At 38.6% G+C, this 13,264-nt stretch overlaps 1 protein-coding gene across 5 annotated transcripts in view; it reads left to right on the plus strand.

Moving 5' to 3' along the window:
* Utx (Utx histone demethylase) overlaps window positions 1–13,264 on the plus strand; it is a 758,689-nt gene that overhangs the window by 470,216 nt on the left and 275,209 nt on the right. For all 5 annotated transcript variants that reach the window (XM_090377749.1, XM_090377755.1, XM_090377761.1 and 2 more), the window contains one exon: window positions 3,781–3,815. In XM_090377749.1, coding sequence (XP_090233875.1) covers window positions 3,781–3,815 — 35 coding nt within the window. The remainder of the gene's footprint in view (window positions 1–3,780; window positions 3,816–13,264) is intronic.

Genomic DNA, 13,264 nt, shown 5'->3' on the forward strand with positions numbered 1-13,264 from the left:
AGCATGCTCAATGCTGATGGGATTCTTCCTCTAGCTCAGAAAAATCGCCTGAGAGGGCATAAATTCAAATTGAGGAAAGACAGATGTAGGATAGACGTGCGGAAATTTGCCTTTAGCCAGCGGGTGGTTGGTTGGTGGAACAGACTTCCATCCCTTGTGGTGGAGGTTGATAGCCTAAAATAAGTTTAAGGCTCAGCTGGACAGGTATTTTGAACGAACAGAGGGGTGAAGTGGAAGTGGTTTTTTTTTTTTTTTTTTTTTTTGGCTGATGCTGCATAAGCTTGCTTTCTTGCATAAAATGCCTCTACTAATGCTAATGCTAATCATCTGCAAACTTCGATACTAAGCCTGATACGCCTTCATTAATATCATTGATAAATATACAAAACAAGAGTGGACCGAACACCGAACCCTGTGGGACTCCACTAATAACATTAGTCCACGAAGAGCAGCACCCATTGATTACCACCCTCTGTCTTCTCCCACTCAACCATCTTTTTATGCATTGTAGCAACTTCTGCTCCATTTTGTTCAGTAGTCTTCCATGCGCAACAGTGTCAAAAGCTTTCCTGAAATCCAAGTATATGATATCAAAATTATTTTTTTCATCCAGTTCCTTTATAACCACATCATAATGTGCTATCAAATTTGTCAGACAAGCCTTTCCCTTAACAAACCCACTGTGTCTGAATTATTGCTGCAGTCTTGTCTATATGATCCTGCAATGCATCTTTAACCAGTGACTCCATTATTTTACCCAGAATAGAAGTTAAACTGGTCTGTAATTACTTGTCACCCTTTGTGAATTGGAGACACATTTCCTCATCTCCAGTCCATAAGGACCTCCCTTGAATCCAAGGATGCTCTCATAATTATGGCTAAGGGTTTGCTTACTTCCTTTGCCTCCTCCTTTAATTTAACTGGATAGATCCCATCCACCCCAGGTGCCTTTCTTATGTTTAACTTCAATTTCTCCTCCACTTTGTTCTCAGTTATTACAAAATCATTAAGTACCCTGTTACAATTTGATAACCTTGTGGCATTTTCAAACCTTAATAACTCCTCATGTTTGAATGTAGATGCAAAATACTCACTCAGTTTGTTTGTTATCTGAGCAGGATCATCAACAATCGAACCATCGATATCAAGTGTTCCAATCAGATTCATCTCCTTGCTTTTAGAGTTTATATAAGTAAAGATCTCTTTGCTTTGTTTCTTAGCATCCTTTGCCCAAGATTTCTCGTAATCTGCCTTCGCCTGCCTAACCTCCTTTGCGAGGTGATTACAGACTAGCTTATATATATCATAGGCTTCTGTGTCGCCTGATAATTTATATGCATGCCATGCATTTTTCTTCTCTGCCACGAATCTCATTAGTTCATTTGACAAACATTTAGGCCTATACCTTGAACAATATTTCTTAATAGGTATGAAATGTTTATTAGCTTCCACTATTAATTCCTTGAATGCTTCGTACTTAGAATTTCCTGTTGGTAACATCATCAGTTTGTCCCACTGTACAGAATTTAAAAACTGTCTGAGACTACTGTGGTCACCTTTACGGAAGCAAAAACCCCTTCCTTTACCCCTGATGGTAATTATATCTTTAAGTAAATTCCAAATCAGTACACTGTGATCACTGCCTCCTAATGGTTCCTTTATCTGCAAATTCTTAATACACTAATGATCACTGCTAACCAGATCAAGAGTATTACCCTCTCTGGTTGCTTCTTGAACATGCTGCTGCAGAAAACAGTCATCAATAGGTATATCAGGTTTAATGTCTAAGTTTAGAAATGATACAAAGGTAGGCAGGGTGATTAATGACAATCATCAGGGTGAGCTACTGCTGCAAGACCTGGGAAAATTGGGTCGATGGGCTGAGAAATGGAAGTTAAAAGTTTACCATTGATAAATATAAGGTACTGCACATTGCTAGCAGTAAACAGAGTGACTTACCAACTGTGTGGTACTACATTCATCGTAATGTAGAATGGAAAAGATCTGGGAGTAATAGTGCAGTCAGACATGAAGTTCTCTGAGCAGTCAGACAAGCTGCCAGGACAGCTCATGTGGTTTTGTCAATGATATACAGAAATTTTGCTTTCAGGGATAATGAGGTAATTATCCCTTTGTTTTAGGCTATGGTTTGGCTGCATCTTGAGTACTGTATACATTTCTGGAGGCCTCACTTTAGGAAGGATGTAGAGCTGCTTCCTCTCTTTATGAAAGATGTAGATATAGTTGTGCAGAGAAGGGCAACCAGAGTGGTGAAGCAAACAAAAGGGTGTTCTTACCTAAAATGCTTCGTTTCCAAATTTCAGTATGCCAAGACTAGGCACCTATGGGGAGATCTGATTGTGAAGTTTAAAGCCTCAATGGATTGAGTAAGCTGAATGTAATGGCATTCTTCCACTTGCTAAGACAACACACATGAGGGACCATAAATTGAAGTTAAGGAAGGATGGCTGTTGGTTAGATGTGTGAAAATTTTCCTTCAGTCAGTCTGTGGTTTATTGTTGGAATAGGCTTCCATCTGTTAGGAAGGAATAAATTCAAAGAACTAGACAAATTCTTGAAGGGTATATGGATGGGTGAAATGTGTAGGTTTTTTTTTTTTTTTTTTGCTTATGCTATATAAACTTGCTTTCTTGCATCATTTGGAGTATTAGTGCATATGAACAAGATTTGAGAAAGGTCTCGTAACATCCTAAAAATAAACATTTACTTATTTCTGTGGATAATTCACTTTTTCTTGATGGAATAACCCATGACGTCAAAGACTTGTTTAAAAGCATGTTCAAGGAAATCATTTGTTTATTCTAATTTGTTATGTTTAATTTTGCAATAGTCATATTTCTTATATGATATATTTAGTATAATAAATAAGCATTTCATATCAGTTTTGTTTACATTCCTTTCATTGGTGATGGATTATATTGTATGTGGTCATTGATTTGAATACACATAATAAGTAAAAATGAAAAGGACACTTGTTTGCATTTGTTAAGCAGGTTTATTCTTTGAAAAAACTTATCTGAAACTTATCATTAAAGGCCAACCAAATATTTCAGTACAACTCCATGCTGATTGGCAATAGAAAGTTTTGGTCAATAAGTGATGTCAAATTTGCAGCATGAAGTTCTACTCATGCAAGATACACAAAGAAACAGAGGATCTGCATAAATGTAGAACTTTCTTTTCATGTATTTGTTCAGAAAGCTGGCAAACTTGAACACTTTTTTTTTTTTTTTAATTTGAAAATCCCTGCATGGCTATGATTTAACATACTGTGAATGTCACTCACTAACCAAAACTGTCTTGTTAATGAAGGTATGCAGAATTGTGATAACATACAGAGTCAAACACTTGATTGACCTTTGATGCTCAAGTTTCAGTGAAGTTGGTTTTTTTTTTTTTTTTTTTCTAAAACAAATCACTTTAACAAATATAGACAAGTGTCCTTTTCATTATATTTTTGATATTTAATTTATCACAGTTTTACTAGATTTCTGAACTGTAATATGCTATTTCACCAGATTTCAGTATTAGAAACTAACTGCACCAGAATTGCAAACATTAGGTTGAATAGTTATGCCATTTTTGGGTTTCATGAGAAGAAATATTTTCTCAGGTAAAGAATAGCAAATTGTATACATGGTAATGATGAGTGATTTTTTTTCTTCTGACTATAAACTGTTTGTTATGTGGAATTTGCTGCTATTACTTGATCTGTATATATAGATATATATATATATTTTTTTTTTTTTCCCTTTACAGTTCGCTTCCACATTGCTCATCTGTATGAAATACAGGTATGTGTCATTATAAGTATTTATTTTTGAATCGTAAAATACTGACTTTAGGTAACAATTTAGACAGAACTTGAATGCTCATTCAGATAGTTTCTATCTAACCAACGAAAGGAAGTACTAGACAATTTATTGGAGGAGATATTATAGGTTGTGGGAATTTTTTTTTTTTTTTTTTTTGTTTATGTTTTATAAGTTTGCTTTCGATCATATGCCACTACTATTGATAATAATATAAACTGAGGCAGAACATGTGCAGAAATCATGCTTTTAAAAATCTGAACAGGATTCTGTAGTGTAGGGCTGGCGCTAGTGTTTGTGGTGCCTGAGGCAAAACCTTGCAAAGGCATCTAATTCATATCATATCTTAACACTGCATATATATGCAGTAGCACATCTATCAGTGCCTATTTTGGTGGTGCATGTAACTAGTGTCTCACTTGCGCACCCCTAGTGCCAGCCCTTCCCTGATTAATCTTCTAGTTATAACAAAAAGACTGATTAAACCAGGGGAATCCAACCTTTTACTGACCTGGTCCAAAACAGATAAAATGCTATAGGTTGTGGTCCACATGGATTCTTGCAGGTTACTGGCTACATGAACAGTTCCTTACCACTAATTATACATATTTCATGATTGTAATAATGTTGTTAAATTCAACATGGATGGTAGAAAAAGAGTACTGCAAGCACATCGTCATAGAAACCAAGTACAAAAAGCTGCTCTGGTTGGAAATCAGCTTTGGCAAGGTCTTGTTTTTGTTGGTGTTTTTTTTTTTTTTTTTTTTTTTATTAGGAGCATTAGCAACTAAGGCCATATTGCTCCGGGATATTATGCGGTGGTCATTCTCTGACCTTTCCGCATCCTCCGTATTTGGTGGTGACGGGCTCAAACCCCGGTCTAATCAAGAAGCGTGTGCTACACACTGCTGCTCCTTCCCACTTGGCTACGGAGGCACCCGTAAGATCTTGTAACATTTGAGAGTGAGATGGATAAAGCTAGTTAGCATAAAATTCTCCACAAATTGTGTTCTTCTATTTGTTGCTGTCCTTTGGGTGCTTTAACCAGTTTCTTTCACGTGGTTCATGATCTACTCTTCCAGTCTAACAGTGCATGCTGATTGGTCTATCAGATCAGAATCATGCCTGTTGAAGGCCTTGTAACTTCAAGTCTTCTTCTGTGAATGTGTTACACTTAACAAGTTCATACAGCCTATGTATGGACTTGCCAAGTGTAACACATCATGCCTTTCATTTCTTGGTTTCAGTAAGCCTCCATTGACTGGGCATTCCAAGCAGTACTTTCCAAGCAATCTCTTTAGTGAAATTTACATTAGCAGCATTACCTGCTTACAGTGTTACTTCTACACTCTCTAGCAACGTACTCCTGCCTCCATGTAGCGGGGCATGAAACCTCGAAGGAAAAAGTCATCCTCCAGGAAACTGTGCAACAATGGACTTCACAAACCAGATACCTTCTGGACCTTATGGATTCGATTAGATGTTGTTTGTTGTTTGTTATTTGGTTTTTAGGAGCATTAGCAACTAAGGCCATATTGCTCCGGGATATGCGGTGGTCATTCCCTGACCTTTCCGCATCCTCCGTATTTGGTGGTGACGGGCTCGAACCCCGGTCTAATCAAGAAACGTGTGCTATGCACTGCTGCTCCTTCCCACCTGGCTACGGAGGCGCCAATTAGATGTTACAAGTGCCAGAAGTTTGGCCACTCCCAAACAATATATAGAGGAATATCTGTGTGTGTGTGCTGCCTGTGGCTTGAATCAACACTCCCATAATGAATGCTATGATACTATGATTGGATACTATGATGCAGTCACAAAAGAACTGGATGCAGGGAATAGCTTTGATATTATATACTTGGATCTTAGAAAGGCTTTTGATACTGTTGCACATGGAAAACTGCTACACAAATTGGAGCAGCGTGACATTGGAGGCAAATTGCTGCTATGGATAAAGGGGTGGTTGAGGGGGAGAAGACAGAGAGTGGTAATCAATGGACACTGCTCATCGTGGACTAATGTTATTAGTGGAGTCCCTCGGGGCTCAGTGTTGGGTCCATTATTGTTTTCTGTATTTATAAATGATATTGATGATGGTATGTCAAGCTTAATGTCCAAGTTTGCAGACGATGCAAAGGTTGGCAGGGTTGTCAAGGACACTACTAACACCATGCTGCTGCAACAGGATCTGGAAAGGTTGAGCAGATGGGCTGAGAGGTGGCAAATGAAGTTTAACATTGACAAATGTAAAGTACTACACATGGGAAACAGCAACCCCAGAGCAACGTATCAACTCTGTGGTACTACACTGACAGTGGTAGAGAATGAAAGGGACTTGGGGGTGGTTGTGCAGGCAGATATGAAGTTCTCTGAGCAGTGCAGATGGGCTGCAAGAGTAGCTCATGGTGTATTGTCAATGATATACAGGAATTTTTCCAGCAGGGATAAGGAGGTGATTATTCCCTTGTATAAGGCAAAGATCAGGCCACACCTAGAGTACTGTATACAGGTCTGGAGGCCTCATTTCAAGAAGGATGTAGAGCTGCTGGAACGAGTACAGAGAAGGGCAACAAGATTAGTGAATGGAACAAAGGGGTGCTCTTACGAAGAAAGGCTTAAGTTTTGCAAATTACAGTGTCTGTAGACTAGGCACCAGCGAGGTGATCTGATAGAGGTGTATAAAGCCTTGAATGGTTTGAGCATGCTCAATGCTGATGGGATTCTTCCTCTAGCTCAGAAAAATCACCTGAGAGGGCATAAATTCAAATTGAGGAAAGACAGATGTAGGATAGACGTGCGGAAATTTGCCTTTAGCCAGTGGGTGGTTGGTTGGTGGAACAGACGTCCATCCCTTGTAGTGGAGGTTGATAGCCTAAATAAGTTTCAGGCTCAGCTGGACAGGTATTTTGAACGAACAGAGGGGTGAAGTGGAAGTGGCTTTTTTTTTTTTTTTTTTGGCTGATGCTGCATAAGCTTGCTTTCTTGCATCAAATGCCTCTACTAATGCTAATGCAGTGAGCAATCTCCACATTGTCTCAACTGTAAAGGAAATGCACTGCTTTCTCAAGACTGGTCCCTGTGGAAAAGAGAAAAGCAAATTAAAAAATAAGACTGAATACAAAGTCACGTGCCAGGAAGCTAAAAAGTAGTCCACTATCGTCCACCACACAAACGTATGCAGCTGCAACCACAGCTGTAGTAGCAAAACCAAAAGAATTAAGAGCAATTGAAACACAGAGTGATATCTCAGTAGCAGACAGGGCAGGCACAAAAACTCCTTTTCAAACCAAAACACCAAAAAATGATCAAATAAATAACACAGCAATCACAATCTCATTAAACTGAAGCCTTGACACAAGTGGCCAAAACCTCCAAAAATCTCACAGTAATAGAAAAAGTACAGTATAATACCAGTCTCTTGGACAAAGATAGAGGTGAAGCTGTTCTTAAACTTCATGCAACTGATATCATGGACACTGGTTATTTCTGAAAAAAAGAAAAATCCATAACAGAATGGCACAAAAGATAACACAAAGAAAATCATCAGAAACAACTAAGCCCATGTAATTCATACAGTACTTCGATGAAATTTTTGTGGGCTCTGAAGCCATGTCGATGACATTAATGATCTTCATTTCTACAATCCTACTGCTGTATGTTTACAAGAAACTTACCTAACTCTACAAATAAATATTATAATGAAACACTATAATATATACAGACAAGATTGGACTGCTCACAGAGATGAGCAGTCCAGTCTGTGTAGTAAATTCTAGAATTCCTTCGAAATATATCCAGCTCCAAACATCCCTGGAAGAAGTTACAGCATGCACCATGGCAGGAATGCACTTACCATAGACTATTTATCTTCCACCAAACCATTCCCTTGTATACCAAGAATTATAAGACTAGTGAATCAGATGCCCTCTCCTTTTTGTCTACTTTGAAATTTTAATGGGTATCCCCCTTTATGGAGATGAACTCAAAAGGACAAGAGTATAACTGAACCATAAGAAATTTCAAATACACTAGGAGACACTTTTGCAAAACTGTCAGCAATGTCTTCATATGATGCAGTCTTAAAAAACATAAAACACAGATCAAAAGATATAAACTTAATTTTCATACTACTCAGTTATTGTACAATCAGTATACCTTTGTAGGGTTACAGAAAGCCTTAGCCAAAATAAGGCAGAACACAGCAGGCCCTGATGGAATTCATTATCGAATGATAGTGTTTTGGTGAGAATTCCTTGATCTGAGGACTTAATTAACAAGTACAGGGCAGTGTTGGGAAAAAGTCGCTAGATAGGATTGAATTTGAAAGTGACTGCAATTCTACCCAGATATGGTAGGAGGGAGATAAAATGTTAAGAGTCTTTTTAATCGATTCAAACCTCGAGAGAATATGCATGGCTCATGGGGTAGAATTTTGCTCACTGTGGTCTGTGCATGTTAGGAGAGACTTTTTACAGGGATGGGATACACTTGAATAGAGGGAGTGCAAGAATATTTGCTGATGCTATCAAGGTCATGGGTCGAAAAACCTCTAACTTGAGGGTATACACAGACTTAACAGTTTAACTAAGCCACAGGCAGAGGTGAAATCGATTCCTGCACTGCTACTATTGGTATATACAGCAATCTGGAAAGCAAGATATCTAGGATTTCAGGCCCTGCTGTGGGTCATCATGGAACAAATAAATACATTGTAAGTAAATACATCATTGAACAAATAAATAAGAGAAGGAACTTGTGAATATATACTTGCATGTACACTAATTTTATTTATAATTCTAGGAGCATTCCAAATAAAATTGATGAATTTGAAGTACTGATTAAATTATCAAATGCAGGCATTGTAGGGATAGTGGAAACATAGCTTCACTCAGGTATAAGTGATGCTGAATTTGAATATGGGAAGTACAGTGTGTACAAGGACAGATGGGAGAGGAGTTATTCTCTTAGTTAAGAAGCATATTAAATCTAAGGCAGTGCATCCAGTTGATATGGATGGCCAGTGAAATATTGAGTAAGTCTGGCATGATATAAGCCCTGGGAAAATTCAGAATAGGAGTGTGTTATAGACCTAATGACTGTGATTAGCATACCAAACAGCTTTACAGAGAAATAGAATGGGCCAGCAAATTGGAATGTCTCATGGAGGATTTTGACTACAGATGTTGACTGGAATTTATGGGCTGGTCACTCATACACTAGCAAGTTTTTTTTTTTTTTGGATTTCTTGGATGACTGTTTTTTACAGCAGCATGTTAGAGAGGCAACAAGAGGAAGCAATGCTCTTGATCTGGTTATCAGCAGTGATTCTTCATGCATTAAGAATCTGCAGTTAAAAGACCCACTGGTTGGCAGTGATCATAGTGTACTAATGTGGAATTTAATTAAAGACATTACTGTTAAGGATAAAGGGAAACGCTTTTGCATTCTTATGTGTGATTACAGTGGTCTCAAACAGTTTTTAAATTCTGTGCAGTAGGACCACCGTATGATTTTGCCAATAGCAAATTCTAAATGGGATGTAATCAAAGAAGCTACTAGGCTTTTCATACCAATGAAGAAATACTGTTTAACCTAAATGGATGTTAGATGAACTATTGAGGTGACTGGCAGAGAAGAAAAGTGCATGGGATGCATATAAATCTCCAGGTGATACTGAAGCCTATTGTAGATATAAATTAGTCTGTAATCAAGTCCAAAAGGAGGTTAGGCAAGCTAAGGCAGATTATGATTAGCATCTGGCAAAGAAAAACAGGAAAGACTTCTATGTTTATATTAACAGTAGAAGGAAAGGATTGAATCACATTGGGCCACTTGATGTCTATAGGTTAACTGTTTATGTCCCTGCTCAGGTTGCAGACAAATTGAAGAGTTATTTTGCATCTATATTCACACATGAGGAATTCTTTAGGGAAGGGAATGCCAGAAGTTTTATCAACAGTTAAAAGCTGAATGACTTTGTAATAACAAAGTCTGGGTGCGAGGTTAGCCTGTGCAGACATTGCTCCTTAAAGCTCTTCAAACAGAGAAGTTTTTCCTGATTTATTTTCTGCTTTATTAGTTTAAATTGTCATATTAACTTATTTTCTAGAGTAGCTTTATATTCCTAGTTACGATACTTAGTTTAAAGTTTAACTTAGACAGAGATTTCGTAGATATTACTTAGTATCGGTAACGGTATCAAATCCACGTGTCACAAATTGAACGAGAAGTCTTTTAACCAAATTTAGTCGATTTATTAACCAATTGTTATATCAAATTATCTTCTATAAGTAGATTATAGACCTAGTCAGGATCCTTAGTTTATTCTAAATTGAGATAGCGAGATTTCGAAGCTAATCAATACTTACGAGTCCGTAGAAATACCGTTCGTGAATTCCCGCCATTTTTACACGATAGCATAAGCTTAGTGTAGTATACTGCATAATATAATATTGTCAATTAATCAGTAAATCTATTAATCTTGATAAACTTTATTGTCAATTAAATTGTATTTTTAACTCTATAAATATATATAACGACTTAATCGTAACAAATAATTAATACATAACTATAGTGGTACACGTGATACGGAAGTTGTATAAAGGGAACACTAGATACCGAAAAAAAAAAAAAAAATATATATATATATATAACATAACTGTTTTGGGATATAACTTAAGGATTTAATTTTTGTTTTAAATTTTATTGAATTAAATTGGAATCATGACTCTGACCAGAGTAGCAAAGCAAAAGGCTCAAGCTAATGGGAGTGCTGTGGTTCAGGGGAGAACTGAGGGGGGCAGTTGCCCTCTGAATCACAGTCTATTAAAATGCACTGTTTGCTTGATGTTTGCGGAGCAGTCGGGTACAGGACATGATACTGCCAAGGGGGATGTCTTTGTGTGTGCACGATGTAAGGAGTGCAAGGAAATCAGGCGACAACTCAGCGTTGTTATGGGCCTTTATGAGACCTTGAAGGACAGGGTGGATGCCCTCGAAGGAAATAAATTGAGGGGCCCATCAAGCTCTCAGCTGCCCACATCAACGCCAGAGCTTGCACTTGGTCATCAGGCAACACAGGGGCAGCCCCCTAGGCAGAATGCGCTGGTCCCACAGGAACTAGTAGTTGTTGGTGACTCTATTGTCAGGGAAACGGGGAACATGCTTTGTAAAAAGGATAGGTGGAATAGGACCAGGGTATGTCTGCCAGGGGCAAAGGTTGATGACGTTGTAGAGCGGATATCATCTTTTAAGGGCACAAAAGGTGATATAGTTGTACACGTTGGCACTAATGATATTAAGAGTAGGAGACCGGCGGAATTACTTAGCAAGTACAGGTCACTGTTGAAAAAAAGCCGTGAATTAGGGTTGAACTTGAAAGTGTCTGCAATTCTGCCCAGACACGATAGGAGGGAGTATATGATGAGAGCCTTGTCGATCAATTCGGCCCTGGAGGGATTGTGCAAGGCTCAAGGGGTAGAATTTTTTTCAGCCTGGACTGTACTTGTTAACAGGAGAGATTGCTTCTACAGGGATGGGATACACTTAAATAGAAAGGGTGCAAGAATTTTTGCTGATGCTGTCGAGGCAGTGTTAGGTGGGTCGGAAAACTGCTAGTTGGGGGGGATACAAGGACTAATAGATTAACAGTAGCCACTAGCAGAGGTGGAAGTGATTCTTGCACTGCTTCTATTCAAATGAGCAGAAGTCTGAAAAACAAGATGCAGGATATTTCAGAGACTGCTGGTAGTCATTGCGTTACAAGTAAACACATGGGTTGTGTTAGGGTAGCTAAGAATAGAAACAGGTGCATGTATACCTGCGTGTACACCAATGCTAGGAGTTTGGTAAATAAATTTGATGAATTTGAGGTATTGCTCAAAACATCAAAGGCAGATATTGTTGGGATATCAGAGACGTGGTGTCACACAGATATAAGGGATGCAGAACTGCAATTTGGGGAGTACAACGTCTACAGAAAGGATAGACAGGATAGGAAGGGGGGAGGGGTTATGCTATTAGTTAAGAAACACATAAAAACCAAGGAAGTGAAGCCAGTTGACATCGATGGACAGGGCAGTGTTGAGTCAGTTTGGTGTGACATAGTTGTGCTGAATTTTTTTCAGCCTGGACTGTACTTGTTAACAGGAGAGATTGCTTCTACAGGGATGGGATACACTTAAATAGAAAGGGTGCAAGAATATTTGCTGATGCTATCGAGGCAGTGTTAGGTGGGTCGGAAAACTGCTAGCTTGGGGGGGAGACAAAGACCAATAGATTGACAGTAGCCACTGGCACAGGTGAAAGAGATTCTTGCACCACTTCTATTAGAATGAGCAGAAGCCTGAAAAACAAGATGCATGGTATTTCAGAGACTGCTGGGAGCCATTGCGGTACAAATAAACACATGGGTTGTGTTAGGGTAGCTAAGAATAGAAACGGGTGCAGGTATACTTGCGTGTACACCAATGCTAGGAGTTTAGTAAATAAATTTGATGAATTTGAGGTATTGCTCAAAACATCAAAGGCAGATATTGTTGGGATATCAGAGACGTGGTGTCACACAGATATAAGGGATGCAGAACTGCAATTTGGGGAGTACGTCTACAGAAAGGATAGACAGGATAGGAAGGGGGGAGGGGTTATGCTATTAGTTAAGAAACACATAAAAACCAAGGAAGTGAAGCCAGTCGACATCGCTGGACAGTGCAGTGTTGAGTCAGTTTGGTGTGACATAAGCATTGGGAGATCAAAATTGAGAGTAGGAGTGTGCTATAGGCCTAATGACTCTGATGAGTATAATAAGGAACTGTACAGGGAAATAGAGTGGGCTAGTAAATCAGAGAGTCTTATAATGGGAGATTTTAATTTCCCAGATATTGACTGGAATTTGGGGGCTGGTTACTCACACACTAGCAGGGCTTTTGTGGATTTATTGGATGATTGTTTTCTACATCAGCATGTTCAGGAGGCAACTAGAGGGAGTAATACTCTTGATTTGATTATCAGCAGTGATTCTTCATGCATTAAGAATCTGCAGATAAATGAACCACTAGGTGGCAGTGATAACAGTGTGCTGAAGTGGGATTTACTGAAAGAGGTAACTACCATTAGGGGTAAAGGGAAGGGTTATTGCTTCCGTAAAGGCGACTACGATGGACTGAGACAGTATTTAAATTCTATACAGTGGGACCAACTGATGATGTTACCAACAGCAAATTCAAAATGGGAAGCATTCAAAGAACGTATCTTGGAAGCTACTAGGCTTTACATACCAACTAAGAAATATTGTTCAAGGTTTAGGCCAAAATGGATGTCAGATGAACTAATGAGGTATATGGCAGAGAAGAAAAATGCATGGGATACTTACAAATTAACACATGACACAGAAGCCTATGATAGATACAAGTTGATATGCAACCAAGTTACAA

Source organism: Mastigoproctus giganteus, chromosome 1 (genome assembly GCF_048544385.1).
Source record: "Mastigoproctus giganteus isolate SK-2022 chromosome 1, ASM4854438v1, whole genome shotgun sequence".
NCBI lineage: Eukaryota > Metazoa > Arthropoda > Arachnida > Uropygi > Thelyphonidae > Mastigoproctus > Mastigoproctus giganteus.